Raw genomic sequence first — 17940 nt, 5'->3', positions numbered from 1 at the left:
AGAGATCAGGTCCGGGCAGCCAGGAGCAGCAAGGCCCCTGCACCTAAGCCCGTGCATGACCCCCATGAACACGGGAGCACCAGTGCTGCTGGCAGGGTGTCTGTGCCAGCTTCCATGGGTACGAGGCATGTGGGGCCAGGGCACCAGGCACAAGCAGTACAGCAAGGCTCCAAAGCACCAGTGGGACGCTACAAGTGCATCCTCATAGGCAAGTCGGTGCGGAGCCAACGGAGGGCTCTTAGGAAGCCGGAGGATGTGACACGTGTGGCACACTGCTCCAGGAAGGAGGAAGATCTGCCAGAGCTGGAGCGGAGAGAGCTGGCCCGCAGGCAGCACCCGAGGAGGGGAACTCCTGCAAGCATGGCAGCCCATGTCCACGGGAAGCACTGGGCGACGGCCGAAAGGGCCTTAGTCCCACAAGTGCCAAAGAACCACCCAGGGGCCCTGGCCAAGCTTGATAGCTGGGAAGATATCAGCACCAAAGAACTGTCCCAAGAAGAGGACATCAAGATCCACAGCATCTGGGTCAACCCTTTGTTCCCAGAGCTTTTGGAGGGGTCCTGCCGTCCCAGCAGCTCTGGCACACACGCGGCAGGAGTCACAGCTGGGCACCTGCAGGATGCGTCTGCTGACCCGGCACATTCCACAAACACCGAGCCAGCAGCTGCTGCCCTGGCTGCAGCTGCTGAGGAAGAGGAGCAGCGCTCGCCACTCGCTCCCACAGAACAGGAGGCGGCAAAGGCACCGGCTTCTCTCTTCAGCAAGCAGGGCACAGCAGCACAGACAGGGAGCCAGGCACCTGCCCCACACAGCCCCACAGCCCACACCGTGGCTCTGCAGGACGCAGCTCAGTGGGACGTAAGTGAGGTGCGGCACAAGAGGCCAGCGGAAAAGCAGGACTCAAAAAGCAGCATGATGCTGCTGAAAAGGGCAAGAAGAGATGAGGTCCAGGCAGCCAGGAGCAGCAAGGCCCCTGCACCTAAGCCCGTGCATGACCCCCATGAACACGGGAGCACCAGTGCTGCTGGCAGGGTGTCTGTGCCAGCTTCCATGGGTGGGAGGCATGTGGGGCCAGGGCACCAGGCACGAGCAGTACAGCAAGGCTCCAAAGCACCAGTGGGACGCTACAAGTGCATCCTCATAGGCAAGCCGGTGCGGAGCCAACGGAGGGCCCGTAGGAAGCCTGAGGTTATTTCACATGTGGCAGACTGCTCCAGGAAGGAGGAGGATCTGCAGAAGCTGAAGTCGAGATTCCTGGCCCACAGCCAGCACAGGAGGAAGGGAAGTCCTGCAGGAAGTCCTGCAAGCATGGCAGCCCATGTCCGCGGGAAGCACTGGGCGAAGGCAGAAAGGGCCTTAGTCCCACAAGTGCCAAAGAACCACCCAGGGGCCCTGGCCAAGCTTGATAGCTGGGAAGATATCAGCACCAAAGAACTGTCCCAAGAAGAGGACATCAAGATCCACAGCATCTGGGTCAACCCTTTGTTCCCAGAGCTTTTGGAGGGGTCCTGCCGTCCCAGCAGCTCTGGCACACACGCGGCAGGAGTCACAGCTGGGCACCTGCAGGATGCGTCTGCTGACCCGGCACATTCCACAAACACCGAGCCAGCAGCTGCTGCCCTGGCTGCAGCTGCTGAGGAAGAGGAGCAGCGCTCGCCACTCGCTCCCACAGAACAGGAGGCGGCGAAGGCACCGGCTTCTCTCTTCAGCAAGCAGGGCACAGCAGCACAGACAGGGAGCCAGGCACCTGCCCCACACAGCCCCACAGCCCACACCGTGGCTCTGCAGGACGCAGCTTGGTGGGACATGAGTGATGTCCTGCACGAGCTTGAGGCTGTGATCCAAGAACGCAGCCAGCAGCCGGTGGAACAGCGGCACTCGGCACAAAGCATGGGTGCGGCGATGGCAGTAAAACCACGTGCAGCAACTGAGGATAGCGAGTCTACATTGGCTGCAGAGCCTCGGGGAGAGCCCAGCACAGCCTCTCCTGTCCCAGACGAACGCCAGGATGGAGAACACATGGCTTCTCCCATGTCTGGAGACCCTCCAGGAGAGGCTAGTGCAGCCATCGTCTCCCCGGCAGCACACGATCATGAAGGGGCTTTTTTGTTGCCTGAAAATGCTGTGGACAACACCGCCACACCACACCTTGCCCCAGCAGCAGAGAACGGAGACAATGAGACAGCTTGTCCCCTGCCTTGGGAGCCTTGGCACCAGGTGAGCCAGGGGTGCGTGGCCAGCACCGAGCATCCCCAGGTACCGGAGGCAGGCGCGGCGCCCGGGGCATGTGTGGCAGGGACATGGCTGGTGGACATCCTCTCCATCTCCTCCCCACCACCACCACCCCCCCGGCCCCCGCCCCCGCCTTTAGTCTTGCTCTCCCCATGCAGGCGACCTCCCAGCACAGAGGCGACACGCAGCCCTCCTCTGGCTGCAGGACCGTAAGCCCAGCCAACCCGACACCTAACACTGCCAAGCCTACCACGAAACCCCATCCCCAAGCGCCGGTTTCTCCCCGCATCCAGTGACGGATGCTTAGCTCTCCCTTTGTTGTTCCTGTTTTTATAGGAGGCGCCAGGGGTCTTGGCCAAGGAGGACGACAAGTGGGAAGACAGCCTGGAGCTCTTCCAGGACCCCCACGCTGATCCCCCGGAGGGCCAGGCAGCCTCCGAGCAGAGTGGTAACACATCGCCCTGCTCCGGCTCCAGGGATGAGCCCGAGGATGAGCCAGGTACGTCCGAGTCGAGCGCTGCCTCGGCCAGGGCAGGCCCGGTCCGGCTGTCCCGGCGCCCTGCACCCAGGCCAGGGCGGCAGGACTGCGTGCAGAGGGGCTGGCCGTTCCCTGGACACCCCTCCCTGGGGAAAGCCCTCGGTGGTGGGGAGCAGGCAGGACCTTGCCCATTACCTGCCCAGCCCCTTGCCTACAGCTCTCCTTCTTCCACAGGCATCGCCGCCCTGCCGCACACCCCAGCTCGACGGCGACGGCCCTCCCTCTTCCGCAGGGTGCTCAGGGCTCTGCGCAGGGCTTTCTCCTGTACCTGCATCACGGCACAGCGAGAGCAGCAGCGCCCTGCTGCCAGCGGGGCCCATGAAGGTGCCGGCTGCCCCTGAGCCCGTGCTGCATGCGGAAGGTGCAGCGCAGGGAGGCACTGGAGGGATGGCTGCCGGGACTTCGCCTCACGCATTCAGCTGCCCTGAGGACATCGTGGCGCCAGCCTCTGCTGGGCCCTGCATGCTTTCTGAGGCCAATAAAAGCTGACCATTTTCCCCCAGGGCTCATGTGTGCCTGCTCCACCCTGGCAGAAAGACCCGCGCAGGCAAGGCCCACGCCAGCAGGCAGAGCTGGAGAGCCGCTGTGCTCCCTCTTCTCCACGCTGAGCAGAGCCTGTGCCCTCGGCCTCTGCCCATGCCGCTGGCATTCCAGCTCCCAACCAGATGGGGCCTCCGCTGGCCTCGCCCCACGGGGCCCGTGTCTGCCCGGACTCGCGCAGCCGCAGCCCGCACCCAGTGCCCGGGCACGCACTGCCCTGTGCCCATGGCACAGAGGAACCCCTTCCCCGCAGTGCCGCCTGTGCCCTCGCTAGCGCAGCCCGGGCTGCGGAACTGCCCTTGCTGCCCGGGCACGCCGCACGCCCCTGCCCACCTTGGCCTCTGGGGCCTTTCCCACAGGCACTGCTGCTCTCCAGCCACCCGGCCACAGCCACAGCCCCTGGGCAGGGGGCATCAGCCCATCCCCGAGCCGCTGCTCAGCACCTGCCTTTGCTGGACTTCCTGGGGCCCGCAGCAGCCCATGCTTCTGGCCTGGCCAACTCCCTCCCGAGAGCTGCCAAGCCTCCACCACTGCCACTGCCACCCGCAGTGCGGGGGCCTCCCCTACCCCTGCTGTCATTGTGATTCCTCACACGCTCCACTGTGGCGACGCAAGGCGAGACGGACATAAAAACACTGTATCTACGTGGCTGGGTTCAGACAAAATGGCCAGAATGGCCTTTATTATCTGTACAGATTGCTTATATATCTTAGATAGTACATGTGTCAGACCCTGATAGGCTTGCTGTCGTCCTCCTCTTGCTTGCTCTTTGCTCTTGCTGTAGGTGCCCGTTTGCTGCGGTTCTAAGCTCCGGTTCTACACATCCTGTTCACATACTTGTCATTTTTGTGACTGTCTTAAAGGAACACGACTTTAAGACAAGTCTTTAAAGTCAACTAACTCATCTGCAGTCGCGCTGCAGACCCCAAAAAATCCCCCTTTTTGGTTTTGAACAGCTAGTACCAGGTTTGCTGTGTGCTGCAGGGTCCTTTGCAAACACAATGGCAAACAAGGCAATAGCAAACAATCAGTCCTGCCAGTCGAGTGAATCGATGCCAAAAGCCCGGCATTTTCTCAGATTTTGGTAACATGTTGCTGCAATGGGGCGCCTACAATCAATGCAGCACATGCCACCAAAATACTCTCAGCCATGTCCCTGAGTCAACAACAAAAAGTCAATAGTTGCTCTGTTTTGTAAAACTGCATGTTGTACTCGTGGCAAATCATCAGCTAACAATCCCAGAACACTAGAGGTTTGACTCACATTCTTAACTACCTAACAAAGAAGGTGATTTAACTCTTTTAATGCTTTCCCTGCTGCTGCTCCGGGTAAGCGAAGAGCTGCTGCAATATGTTCCCATCGGTTCCATAAATCAACTACGTCATTACACGCTTCATCTAAAGCTATATGGCGTTTAAGCGCATTATGCTTATCAACATGTTCACGGGTTGATTTATGCGGGTGTCATGGTCCCATCATGGCCTCCTACTACATTAGCATCTACAGAAAAACAACTGTCGGCATTCAAAGTGCCAACAATATCAACTTCTTGCGGTTTAACGTTATACAGAGGTAACCGATTATCCCAAATATCGGAAGGCTTTCAGTAAGGTCCTTCATTCCCCAAAGTCTTTGTCAAAATCGTACGTTTGCTTTTACGCAATGATGTCTGTTAACACACGTTGCAAGTTTTGAGGAAGGCCACATCGATCAGACATGTGTGGAAAGGTTGACTGCCTTGCACCACAGACACACCAAACCAGGACGGGTTCAGTTGCTGTGCTAAGGAGACCGCACATTAGCTGTTGGGTTGACTGGCGGCAGCGGTGCTCCCACGATCCGGCACGCTAAGCTCAGGCCGCACACAGCCAGCAGGTATCCATCGCGGACCTTCATCTGTAGAAACACAAGCATAACCTCTCCCCCAGGTTAACAATCCATGCGGTCCTGACGAAATGCCCGGTACAAGGGTCTTTCAGGCGTACTAAGACGCCTTTGTGCTTTTGCTGCTTAGCACCAATTGACACAAAGTGCCGCACAATGGGAGGCACCGCACGGTCGGCAGAGATTTTCAAAAAGATCAAAACGTAGCGTGCTTTCTCTAAACGTGCCTCTGGGGTCATTCCCTTCATTCCTCCTCCCTGTTTTTCAAGCAGGCGTTTGAGAGTACCATTCATGCGTTCAACGATGGCTTGGCCCGGGAGGAATGGGGAAGAGCAAATTTGGGGGAGATCCCTCACAGGGAAAGGAACTGACTGACGGACTTAGAGCTATAGGCAGGTCCATTGTCCGTTTTGATCGCAAGGGGGACGCCGAGCACAGACAAAGCACGTTGCCAGGGCCGAATGACCTCACGAGTGGTCTCACCTGTGCGGGCAGGAGCAATCATTGCAGAAGAATATGTATCTGTTGTAACATGGACATGTTTTTGTCTGCCAAACTCGTTGTAATGAGTTACATCTGTTTGCCAAAGCGGTAAAGCTTGAAGGCCTCTAGGATTAACTCCATAATCGGGCACGGAGGTAACATTTTGACAGTCTGCACAGGCTGCAACAGTACTGCCTGCAGCAGCCTGAGAGAGACCCTTTTGACCAAACTGATGATACAAGGATCGCCAATTCTGATGATAAAATTGGTGGGCTAACACAGCCTGCTGGTGGACATCAGGAACAGGCACCAACAGAGCCACAGAAACCAGAGCATCAACTCTAGCATTGCCTTCAATTACAAAACCGGGTAGGGAAGCATGGCTGTTAACATGCGTAACATAAAATGGAGAATGGTGTTTCCGAATCTCTTCCCAAACTAAAGTCAAAAGTGCAAAAAGCTTGGGATTGTTGACATGGCCAAGGACAGCCATCTCTAACTTGGGAAGGAGGGCTGCCACACAGGCTGAATCAGTAACGAGATTAAGAGGGCCTGGGAAGTATTGAAATGCCAAGGCCGCAGCCCGCAACCCTACAGCTTGCGGGCATCCTTCCCGATACACAATTTGGGAATGCCATTGCCCATTCTGTTTGCAAGCAACTACGGCTTTCCCCGTTTTTTCCAGACCCGTCTGCAAATACTGTGCCACCTTTGACTGGTCGTCTCTGACTCAGTTGCCGTGGCTGCAAAGTTAGATCTACAGTCATTTTCAAAAGTGGGTGAGGTGGATGATGGTACTGAACTTGCCCTTGAATATTGGCAAGAGCCACTTGGAGGGCAGTAGAGTTTGACAGCGCCCATTCAAAAGAGAATTGTTGTACGGGGCTAATCACAGCTGACGCATCAACTCCAGTCCACTCTAAACATCACTTTGGGATTTTTATGATCAAATCGGCAACAAGTTTGTACCATCCAACAGCGGTTTTCTTAGGCTGCAAAGGCAGAACCAACCACTCAAGCACATGCAGTGGATCTTCCCAAGCCTGGTTCCACTGGGCCAGCATAGCATAAGGAGAAGACTGGTCCATTAAAATAAAACCACTTAAAGGAAGCGTGATATCTACACGCCACACATGTCGTGCAGAGATCAACTGTTTGACTTCTTTCACAAGTGCCAAGGCTGCAGGTGTTAAATGCCTTGGGGCTAAAAGATCTGTGTCTCCTTTTAAAAGTTGCAAAAAAGGTTGCCTTTGTTCATTAGTAAGGCCTAAATAATAAGGCTGTAGCCAATTCGGCATTCCTGCAAGCTTTTGGACATCGCTCAAGGCCTTTACGTCCAGTTTCAATTTGATAGGTTGTGGAGACACAGTTCTCTTCAGCACATTCATGCCCAGATATTTCCAGGGCCCTTGCCTCTGAACTTCTTCAGGAGCTACAGTCAATCCAAACTCTGCTAAACTGTGCCTGGCATCCTTCTCAACTGTCTCCAGCAGCTCTTTTGACGGTGCTGCTAGCAAAATGTCATCCGTGTAATGATAACAGTAAACATCTTGGTATTTGTCTCTCACTGAGCTCAGGGCTTGGGCTACAAACCATTGACAAATGGTTGGCAGGTTTCTCATGCCTTGAGGCAGCACGGTCCAGTGGTAGCTTTTTGTGGGCTCAGAGCTACTTCTAGTTGGTACTGTAAGGGCCAACTTGGCTTTGTCTTTTGGATCTAAAGGAATGGTAAGAAAACAATCTTTCAGATCAGTAACTAAAATGTCTCACTCCACTGGTGTCACGGTGGCAGACGGCAATCCTGGCTGCAAGGCCCCCATAGAGGCCGTCACTGCATTGACTTTACGCAGGTCACGCAACAATCGCCATTTACCTGATTTCTTTTTTACCACAAATACAGGGGTCTTCCACGGCCTATGGGATTCTTCAGCCTGGCCCGCGTCTAATTGCTCCTTGACTAATCCATGCAGGGCACACAGCTTTTCCTGGGGCAGGGGCCACTGATCTACCCATACTGGTTTATCGGTTAACCAAGTGAGACCAAGGCTAGGCTGTTTCGCTCCCTGTAGCACGTTGGTCCCAGTTAAAATTCCGTGGTGATACAAACTCCCCATTTGACGTGCGGAATTAAACTCTGTAACTCAGCATAGGCTATAAAGCAGGCACGTTTAATTCACCGGCGGGCATCAGGGTGGATAATTCCAAAAGCACCTGCTGCCCCGACCTCTTTGTGCACGTGTGATTTCAAGTATACATTCATACATATTCAATAGATGCCCAAGAAGAGGTTGGGTTAGGATAATGAGTCTACCCAGAAGTCACTAACATAAGTTTCCTCCCATTTGCACTTGCTCACTGCCTCCTGGTGGTGCTCGCGGGGGGTCGTTGAGGATGAAGGCTTAGTAGCCTCCCTCGCTCTGAACTTTTCACCTTCACTCTTCGCGCAGACTCAGTCGTGTCTTGAGTTTCTTCCGATCCATAAAACGGGACAGATCCGGTTTTCCTACCTCAAGGCACAGAGGTTCGCATACCGGTGTCTTCTTATCGGCACACAGAGCATCCCAGGTCCACCTTATCAGTACAAAGGGCCCCAGGACCGGGCCTAATTTGCCAAGTCCTACTGTGAAGCTCCTCGCCTCATTTGCCAAGTCACACTGTGAAGCTCCTCTTTGTGCATACAGTGAGAATTTTAATTATTCTAAGTTTTCCATCTCCTGTTAATCTAGTTATTTCTAAGCTTTCTGTCACATTGTCCTAAGCAATCTCGGCCCCACAAAGTGAGTGGTGCGGTGGTAACATATGGCCAGACGGAGGCAGTCTGTCCATCTTGTGTTTTGATCTGTATAGGTTTTACAGACAAGCAGCTAGTAGTCATGCCCCCCAGACCTACAACTCCCGCTGCGTTATTTACCAAAGCCCTTTGAGGCGGCAGTCTTTGCTCCATATGACAGTTACGTCTGCTCCGGTATCCAGAAGACCGACCGCTCAACTTCACTTGTGCAGGAGTACCTCCCGATGACGCCACAGTGCAGGTCAGGTTAGGTCGTTGTGGAGATAGTTCTTGCGTCCAACACGCTTGAGGTATTCCTGTGGAGCCGAATCCTTCATCACCCCGCCATGCGGGCTCTGTTGGGGAAACACAACTCACAAAAGGCACAAGTTGAGCAAGGCCTGTATTTTTCGGAATTGTAACAGGAGGCACCCGTGTGGAAACTAAGGCACATATTTAACCTGTGAAGTCTGCATCAATAACACCAACATGGACTTGGATCTTGTGTAAAGTAGTACTAGATCGACCTATCAGTAAGGCACTAAGGCCCTTCCCTGTTGGCCCCTGAGCATTCAGAGGGACCTTAAACACTCCATGGCTGGCTAGAGTTACCGATTCACTGGTGCATCCATCCATCCCTGCTGATCCTTGGGTCCTCCCTGATAATTGCTCACATGAGGCTGGCTGGCTGGTTGGTGTGGCAGCCAGAGGTACTTGTGTCATTGCGCGCCTCCTCGCGCTCTTGTGAGCGTTTCCCTGGCCCGGTGCGTGGAATCCTTCTCTATCAAAACGAGAATGACATTGCTTTGCAAAATGTCCTTTCTTTCCACAGTGGAAACAAGGAATTTCTGACGTGGACAGTCTAGGTTTTGCCACGCATTGTTTTTTGGAGGGGCAGCCCTGTTTAAGGCGTGCTGACTTACCGCAAGAGTAACATTGCATTTGCACAGCAGCCATTACTGCTATTTTGCGTTCCAAGGCACCTACCTTGGCACAGGCTGATATCACAGTTTCTAAGCTGGGTCCTCCTGGCAATCCTTCTATTATTTTTTGACAATCAGCATTAGCACGATTGCCTTACTAGCATGGCACGCAGGTGAGGGTCAAACACTTGAGAGGCAACAGCATGTTGCAACTTTTCCACAAATGGCAAAAATGGTTCTTTTGGGCCTTGCTTAATTGCTGGATAACGCTCATTGACTCTGCTAATTGTGCAGTTTTTATTATTGCTTGCATGCCTATATTTTTTATTTGATCGAATACTGGGGGGGGGGCACTGAGCCTGATGTTGAGGGTTGGCATACTGCCCAGTACCCACCAACACATCAGGCCCATTACCAACCCGGGGATCATCTTGCGGAAGGTTTCGATTCGGCAGCCCTTGCTGTTGCGCAGCTACCCGCCAGGTTGCGTGGAAGACCGCTAGTTGCACAGGCTGGGACATGATCTGTGCCATCTGAGAACTATCAAAAGGAGTCCAAGTGTCCGTGGTAAGCACACGCAAGAATTGCATTGTAGCCGGCGAATTCACCCCGTACTGAGAAACAGTGTTTTGCAAGTCCTGCACTATTTTCCAAGCAAACGGTGTATGAACGTTAGGATTACCAGCAGCCCCGCATCTCCTGTCGTAACAGGATATGCATGCGGCGCAGCGGTGGAAGGAGTAGTAACATCAAGGAGCGGTCCGTCTATATGTCCTACTAAATCCCAGTTCTCCTCTTGTAGTGCCCCATCTTTTACAGCCTGCCAAAATTGCCAAGGGTTGCGCGGCGTTACCGTAACGTTGGATACTGGATTTCTACCACCTCCACATTCTTCACCGCCTCTGACTGATAACCTTGTCATAGCTGGGCACGATTCGGGATTTTTGGCATTTCCATCCTGTGGAGGCAGGGGAGGAGCTGAGGGGGCAGGCGGGAAAGGAGAAGAAGCTGGGGGAGGGGGGAGTGTGGGCTGGCACAAATGCCGTTGGGACTCAGGGGGGCAGGGATCGGTCCACCGAGGTTTCTCCTTGTTGTCCTTGTCCTCGGAATCGCTACCGAACATAGGTCAATGCTGCTGGGCTTATTTAGGGGCTTTGGGACATTGAGGAGTGGCGTCTGGTAAGGGGCACGGACTCTCCCCCTCCCCCTCCCCCTCCCCCTCCCCCTCCCCCTCCCCCTCCCCCTCCCCCTACCCCTCCCCCTCCCCCTCCCCCTCCCCCTCCTGTCTGTAGTTGGAGGGGGATCCAGGGCAGGTTTGGGTGATACACCCCCGCTCACGTCTTGCTGACTTTTCAAGCCCCTACTCACATCTTGCTCATTTTTTAAGCCCCCCACAGCATCTCTAAGCAGTCCCCGTGTAGCCAAATGCCCCGACGCCTCTTTGTCCTCTTTCATCACAGCTTCCGACAGTGTTGATCCTAAATTGTCACAGGTCAACACACTAAGAGCAGTCACGGTGGACGTTTCTACTCCGTGTCTCTTGGCCCTCAATACCATACTGCCTAACCGCAGCCCATCTAAAGTAGCTCCACATTTCTGTAACACTAACTTCCACATTGACAGCACAGTGGTATCTTCCTTAGAGAACTTAGTCCCCATGCTGTCCCTGGTGGCTCACCTTACCGGCGTCACGTTCTCCCGGGATCTAGCAGCCGCCTGCTGTGCTATTCCGCTTCACCAGGCTCCACCTCCCCAGCAACCCGCTGGTCACAGCCTCAGGATCTGCTCCTGACACCCCTTATCGGGGGCACAGTCTCAGGGTCTCCTCCTGATACCCCTTACTGGGATCATATCGGCACGTCGAGGTGACGCAAGTCAAGACGGACATAAAAACACTGTATCTACGTGGCTGGGTTCAGACAAAATGGCCAGAATGGCCTTTATTATCTGTACAGATTGCTTATATATCTTAGATAGTACGTGTGTCAGACCCTGATAGGCTTGCTGTCGTCTTCTTCTTGCTTGCTCTTTGCTCTTGCTGTAGGTGCCCGTTTGCTGCGGTTCTAAGCTCCGGTTCTACACATCCTGTTCACATACTTGTCATTTTTGTGGCTGTCTTAAAGGAACACGACTAAGTCTTTAAAGTCAACTAACTCGTCTGCAGACACGCTGCAGACCCCAACACTCCACCTCCAGAGGAAAGGCACTGAAGAGCAGCCCGTGAGGGACCATCCATGCCAGTAAGCAGCTGTCAGCTGGGCTCAGGATGCTGAGCACCGCCCCCCGCCAAAGCCCAACTCACCGGCCAATGCACCACCCACCCCTGGCACTGGTCACGGAGCCTCCCCTCTCTGCTCAGTCCCGCGGCCAGGGGCAATCCCAGAGAGCCTCAAGCCTGTCTGGCACCACTGGCCCCAGGGAGAGCCCAGCTGGCTCTTCCAGAGCCCTGCTCCTCCAGCATGGCCCTGGGAACGGTGTCCAGGAGCGTTTCTGCCAGCACCTTCCCAGGAACGGACCAGCCTGGAGGGTCTCCTACCGCTCCCCCTTGCCCTTCTGGAAGTTGGTTCTGGTGATTGCTCAGGTCACCAGGAGTCTCCCCGCATCAGCAGGCCCTTCTAGAGAGCGGAGTGTGGCTTCACACTGGCACAGCACGGCTCCCTCCAGCCCTTGGATGCTCCTCAGCCACTCACACCGCCACTTGGCAAACGGTATAATTAATACACTGAAAGGACCACGGCTGACCCGAGCTGGAGGTCACCCACTGCTCTGCTTGGCTGCCAGTCTCTTGTCTCTTTCTTCAGCAATGGTCAGGCGGATACCCTTTCCATGGGGCGGGGAGATCCACGGCTTGTTGCCCTGCGGCAAGAGACAAGAAGCCACCTCACATCATGAAACACAGGCTCTCCGTCTTTGTGGGGGGAAAGCAGCACAAGCCCCTTAGGAAGGTGCTGAAGGCGTACAGGCCTACATCTGCCCCTTCTGGTCGCGTCCATCAATTACGCACTTCAGCCAAGACAGAAACGCCACCCCCTTCCAACCTGGCAGGAGAGCCCATGGCAGACAGCGAGACAGCAGAGGCATCGCAGGGGAAGGGCGCTCTCAGCCAGAGCAGCTGCCCCGGGCACACCCAGAGCCCAGCGCTGCTCGGCTCCCAGTACTCAGAAGGTTTAGAAAACCACAGGGCTGCTCCTCGGAAACATCCCCATTCCTACACTCATGGATGCTTCCCCTTCCCCGAGCGCTCAGCCCGGAGCAGGCAGAACCACCAGGAGCAGAGCCACAGCTGATGCCAGTGCTGAAGCTTCACCGTGTGGGAAGGCAGCTGCCCACGGACAACACCCACGCCTCTCGGTGTCAGCCAGCAGCCCCCAGCAACGGGAGAGAACCCACCCGCATCGTGTCCGTGCAGGCTTACTTTGCCAAAAAACAAAGATGCTGGAGAGCCTGGTGGCAAAGCTATTGCCATTGGCGTCCCTCACCAAGTGAGACACTTCAAAAGGGGCGCAGGTGCTCACGGGTGGGGCGTGGGCATCTCCACAGCCATTGCCCAGGGCTTTGTGATGCAGGCAGCGCATCATGCCCAGAGGCCAATGTGATGCGGGTCTCCACGGTGACCGTGGGGGTATTTAAGGGGCGAGAGCCCTGGGGTGTCCACTCCCAGAAGAGCGACTCCCTCAGGAGGCAGCATCTCCCCTGGGTGACCATGGCAGGTCAGCGGCAGACGCCGCCAAAGATGCCCACGCATGAGGAGGCGAACACCCGCCCCCAGCACCAGAGCAGGCTGCCCAGGCTGCAGACCCTGCACCAGGTGAGAGATGGGGCAGGACGGGGTGGTGGCGGTGGGACGGGGCCACATGGATCTTTCTTGGTGCTGCGGCTGGGCTTGCCAGCACTGGGGGGGCCGCTGTGCCAATGTAGCCACCTCCATCACCTGACTCATGCTCTTCCTGCCCACAGGTGGGCCATGGGCAGCCGCAGGCAGCAGCACCTTCCGAATCTTCTTCCCAGAGCAGGGAAGCTGCCAGCAGACCCCGACAGCTTGTCCCATCTCCTCGGGTCTGCTGTGGTGAGTGGGATGCAGCCGGCAGGATGCAGAGCTGCAGGCGTGCCCCATGCAGCCCCACAGCCAACACCACAGCTGCACAGGAGACAAACCGGTGCCTTTTGAGGGATTCAGAAAGCAGCATGATGCTGCTGAAAAGGACAAGAAGAGATCAGGTCCGGGCAGCCAGGAGCAGCAAGGCCCCTGCACCTAAGCCCGTGCATGACCCCCATGAACATGGGAGCACCAGTGCTGCTGGCAGGGTGTCTGTGCCAGCTTCCATGGGTACGAGGCATGTGGGGCCAGGGCACCAGGCACAAGCAGTACAGCAAGGCTCCAAAGCACCAGTGGGACGCTACAAGTGCATCCTCATAGGCAAGTCGGTGCGGAGCCAACGGAGGGCTCTTAGGAAGCCGGAGGATGTGACACGTGTGGCACACTGCTCCAGGAAGGAGGAAGATCTGCCAGAGCTGGAGCGGAGAGAGCTGGCCCGCAGGCAGCACCCGAGGAGGGGAACTCCTGCAAGCATGGCAGCCCATGTCCACGGGAAGCACTGGGCGACGGCCGAAAGGGCCTTAGTCCCACAAGTGCCAAAGAACCACCCAGGGGCCCTGGCCAAGCTTGATAGCTGGGAAGATATCAGCACCAAAGAACTGTCCCAAGAAGAGGACATCAAGATCCACAGCATCTGGGTCAACCCTTTGTTCCCAGAGCTTTTGGAGGGGTCCTGCCGTCCCAGCAGCTCTGGCACACACGCGGCAGGAGTCACAGCTGGGCACCTGCAGGATGCGTCTGCTGACCCGGCACATTCCACAAACACCGAGCCAGCAGCTGCTGCCCTGGCTGCAGCTGCTGAGGAAGAGGAGCAGCGCTCGCCACTCGCTCCCACAGAACAGGAGGCGGCAAAGGCACCGGCTTCTCTCTTCAGCAAGCAGGGCACAGCAGCACAGACAGGGAGCCAGGCACCTGCCCCACACAGCCCCACAGCCCACACCGTGGCTCTGCAGGACGCAGCTCAGTGGGACGTAAGTGAGGTGCGGCACAAGAGGCCAGCGGAAAAGCAGGACTCAAAAAGCAGCATGATGCTGGTGGAAAGGGCAAGAAGAGATGAGGTCCAGGCAGCCAGGAGCAGCAAGGCCCCTGCACCTAAGCCCGTGCATGACCCCCATGAACACGGGAGCACCAGTGCTGCTGGCAGGGTGTCTGTGCCAGCTTCCATGGGTACGAGGCATGTGGGGCCAGGGCACCAGGCACGAGCAGTACAGCAAGGCTCCAAAGCACCAGTGGGACGCTACAAGTGCATCCTCATAGGCAAGCCGGTGCGGAGCCAACGGAGGGCCCGTAGGAAGCCTGAGGTTATTTCACATGTGGCAGACTGCTCCAGGAAGGAGGAGGATCTGCAGAAGCTGAAGTCGAGATTCCTGGCCCACAGCCAGCACAGGAGGAGGGGAAGTCCTGCAGGAAGTCCTGCAAGCATGGCAGCCCATGTCCGCGGGAAGCACTGGGCGAAGGCAGAAAGGGCCTTAGTCCCACAAGTGCCAAAGAACCACCCAGGGGCCCTGGCCAAGCTTGATAGCTGGGAAGATATCAGCACCAAAGAACTGTCCCAAGAAGAGGACATCAAGATCCACAGCATCTGGGTCAACCCTTTGTTCCCAGAGCTTTTGGAGGGGTCCTGCCGTCCCAGCAGCTCTGGCACACACGCGGCAGGAGTCACAGCTGGGCACCTGCAGGATGCGTCTGCTGACCCGGCACATTCCACAAACACCGAGCCAGCAGCTGCTGCCCTGGCTGCAGCTGCTGAGGAAGAGGAGCAGCGCTCGCCACTCGCTCCCACAGAACAGGAGGCGGCAAAGGCACCGGCTTCTCTCTTCAGCAAGCAGGGCACAGCAGCACAGACAGGGAGCCAGGCACCTGCCCCACACAGCCCCACAGCCCACACCGTGGCTCTGCAGGACGCAGCTTGGTGGGACATGAGTGATGTCCTGCACGAGCTTGAGGCTGTGATCCAAGAACGCAGCCAGCAGCCGGTGGAACAGCGGCACTCGGCACAAAGCATGGATGCGGCGATGGCAGTAAAACCACGTGCAGCAACTGAGGATAGCGAGTCTACATTGGCTGCAGAGCCTCGGGGAGAGCCCAGCACAGCCTCTCCTGTCCCAGACGAACGCCAGGATGGAGAACACATGGCTTCTCCCATGTCTGGAGACCCTCCAGGAGAGGCTAGTGCAGCCATCGTCTCCCCGGCAGCACACGATCATGAAGGGGCTTTTTTGTTGCCTGAAAATGCTGTGGACAACACCGCCACACCACACCTTGCCCCAGCAGCAGAGAACGGAGACAATGAGACAGCTTGTCCCCTGCCTTGGGAGCCTTGGCACCAGGTGAGCCAGGGGTGCGTGGCCAGCACCGAGCATCCCCAGGTACCGGAGGCAGGCGCGGCGCCCAGGGCATGTGTGGCAGGGACATGGCTGGTGGACATCCTCTCCATCTCCTCCCCACCACCACCACCCCCCCGGCCCCCGCCCCCCGCCTTTAGTCTTGCTCTCCCCATGCAGGCGACCTCCCAGCACAGAGGCGACACGCAGCCCTCCTCTGGCTGCAGGACCGTAAGCCCAGCCAACCCGACACCTAACACTGCCAAGCCTACCACGAAACCCCATCCCCAAGCGCCGGTTTCTCCCCGCATCCAGTGACGGATGCTTAGCTCTCCCTTTGTTGTTCCTGTTTTTATAGGAGGCGCCAGGGGTCTTGGCCAAGGAGGACGACAAGTGGGAAGACAGCCTGGAGCTCTTCCAGGACCCCCACGCTGATCCCCCGGAGGGCCAGGCAGCCTCCGAGCAGAGTGGTAACACATCGCCCTGCTCCGGCTCCAGGGATGAGCCCGAGGATGAGCCAGGTACGTCCGAGTCGAGCGCTGCCTCGGCCAGGGCAGGCCCGGTCCGGCTGTCCCGGCGCCCTGCACCCAGGCCAGGGCGGCAGGACTGCGTGCAGAGGGGCTGGCCGTTCCCTGGACACCCCTCCCTGGGGAAAGCCCTCGGTGGTGGGGAGCAGGCAGGACCTTGCCCATTACCTGCCCAGCCCCTTGCCTACAGCTCTCCTTCTTCCACAGGCATCGCCGCCCTGCCGCACAGCCCAGCTCGACGGCGACGGCCCTCCCTCTTCCGCAGGGTGCTCAGGGCTCTGCGCAGGGCTTTCTCCTGTACCTGCATCACGGCACAGCGAGAGCAGCAGCGCCCTGCTGCCAGCGGGGCCCATGAAGGTGCCGGCTGCCCCTGAGCCCGTGCTGCATGCGGAAGGTGCAGCGCAGGGAGGCACTGGAGGGATGGCTGCCGGGACTGCGCCCCACGCATTCAGCTGCCCTGAGGACATCGTGGCGCCAGCCTCTGCTGGGCCCTGCATGCTTTCTGAGGCCAATAAAAGCTGACCATTTTCCCCCAGGGCTCATGTGTGCCTGCTCCACCCTGGCAGAAAGACCCGCGCAGGCAAGGCCCACGCCAGCAGGCAGAGCTGGAGAGCCCCTGTGCTCCCTCTTCTCCACGCTGAGCAGAGCCTGTGCCCTCGGCCTCTGCCCATGCCGCTGGCATTCCAGCTCCCAACCAGATGGGGCCTCCGCTGGCCTCGCCCCACGGGGCCCGTGTCTGCCCGGACTCGCGCAGCCGCAGCCCGCACCCAGTGCCCGGGCACGCACTGCCCTGTGCCCATGGCACAGAGGAACCCCTTCCCCGCAGTGCCGCCTGTGCCCTCGCTAGCGCAGCCCGGGCTGCGGAACTGCCCTTGCTGCCCGGGCACGCCGCACGCCCCTGCCCACCTTGGCCTCTGGGGCCTTTCCCACAGGCACTGCTGCTCTCCAGCCACCCGGCCACAGCCACAGCCCCTGGGCAGGGGGCATCAGCCCATCCCCGAGCCGCTGCTCAGCACCTGCCTTTGCTGGACTTCCTGGGGCCCGCAGCAGCCCATGCTTCTGGCCTGGCCAACTCCCTCCCGAGAGCTGCCAAGCCTCCACCACTGCCACTGCCACCCGCAGTGCGGGGGCCTCCCCTACCCCTGCTGTCATTGTGATTCCTCACACGCTCCACTGTGGCGACGCAAGGCGAGACGGACATAAAAACACTGTATCTACGTGGCTGGGTTCAGACAAAATGGCCAGAATGGCCTTTATTATCTGTACAGATTGCTTATATATCTTAGATAGTACATGTGTCAGACCCTGATAGGCTTGCTGTCGTCCTCCTCTTGCTTGCTCTTTGCTCTTGCTGTAGGTGCCCGTTTGCTGCGGTTCTAAGCTCCGGTTCTACACATCCTGTTCACATACTTGTCATTTTTGTGACTGTCTTAAAGGAACACGACTTTAAGACAAGTCTTTAAAGTCAACTAACTCATCTGCAGTCGCGCTGCAGACCCCAAAAAATCCCCCTTTTTGGTTTTGAACAGCTAGTACCAGGTTTGCTGTGTGCTGCAGGGTCCTTTGCAAACACAATGGCAAACAAGGCAATAGCAAACAATCAGTCCTGCCAGTCGAGTGAA

General features: G+C 57.3%; 2 protein-coding genes across 3 annotated transcripts; both read left to right on the top strand.

The window, feature by feature from the left end:
* Positions 1 to 1286: 1286 nt before the first annotated feature.
* LOC119157426 lies at positions 1287 to 3165 on the top strand. 2 transcript variants are annotated; one of them, XM_037408353.1, is made up of 3 exons: positions 1287 to 2217; positions 2569 to 2731; positions 2945 to 3165. In XM_037408353.1, the coding sequence occupies exons 1-3, from the start codon at positions 1309 to 1311 to the stop codon at positions 3109 to 3111; spliced, it is 1239 nt and encodes a 412-aa protein (XP_037264250.1). In that variant the 5' UTR covers positions 1287 to 1308; the 3' UTR covers positions 3112 to 3165. The 2 variants fall into 2 exon arrangements, with proteins under 2 accessions (XP_037264250.1, XP_037264249.1); XM_037408352.1 differs by having other exon boundaries at positions 2569 to 3165.
* A 9075-nt stretch (positions 3166 to 12240) lies between these two features.
* On the top strand, positions 12241 to 16692 carry LOC119157438. Its single transcript, XM_037408379.1, has 4 exons — positions 12241 to 13179; positions 13329 to 15797; positions 16150 to 16312; positions 16526 to 16692. The coding sequence occupies exons 1-4, from the start codon at positions 12592 to 12594 to the stop codon at positions 16690 to 16692; spliced, it is 3387 nt and encodes a 1128-aa protein (XP_037264276.1). The 5' UTR covers positions 12241 to 12591.
* Positions 16693 to 17940: the final 1248 nt, after the last annotated feature.

Source organism: Falco rusticolus, chromosome 14 (genome assembly GCF_015220075.1).
Source record: "Falco rusticolus isolate bFalRus1 chromosome 14, bFalRus1.pri, whole genome shotgun sequence".
Taxonomy (NCBI): Eukaryota; Metazoa; Chordata; class Aves; order Falconiformes; family Falconidae; genus Falco; species Falco rusticolus.
This window is presented reverse-complemented; position numbering and strand designations above follow the sequence as displayed.

Coding starts and splice junctions, on each gene's coding strand:
- LOC119157426 (XM_037408352.1), top strand. CDS start 1,309: ATGGCAGCCCATGTCCGCGGGAAGCACTGGGCGAAGGCAGAAAGGGCC. Junction 2,218..2,568: donor CTTGGGAGCCTTGGCACCAG/GTGAGCCAGGGG, acceptor CTGTTTTTATAG/GAGGCGCCAGGGGTCTTGGC.
- LOC119157438 (XM_037408379.1), top strand. CDS start 12,592: ATGCTTCCCCTTCCCCGAGCGCTCAGCCCGGAGCAGGCAGAACCACCA. Junction 13,180..13,328: donor GGCTGCAGACCCTGCACCAG/GTGAGAGATGGG, acceptor TCCTGCCCACAG/GTGGGCCATGGGCAGCCGCA. Junction 15,798..16,149: donor CTTGGGAGCCTTGGCACCAG/GTGAGCCAGGGG, acceptor CTGTTTTTATAG/GAGGCGCCAGGGGTCTTGGC.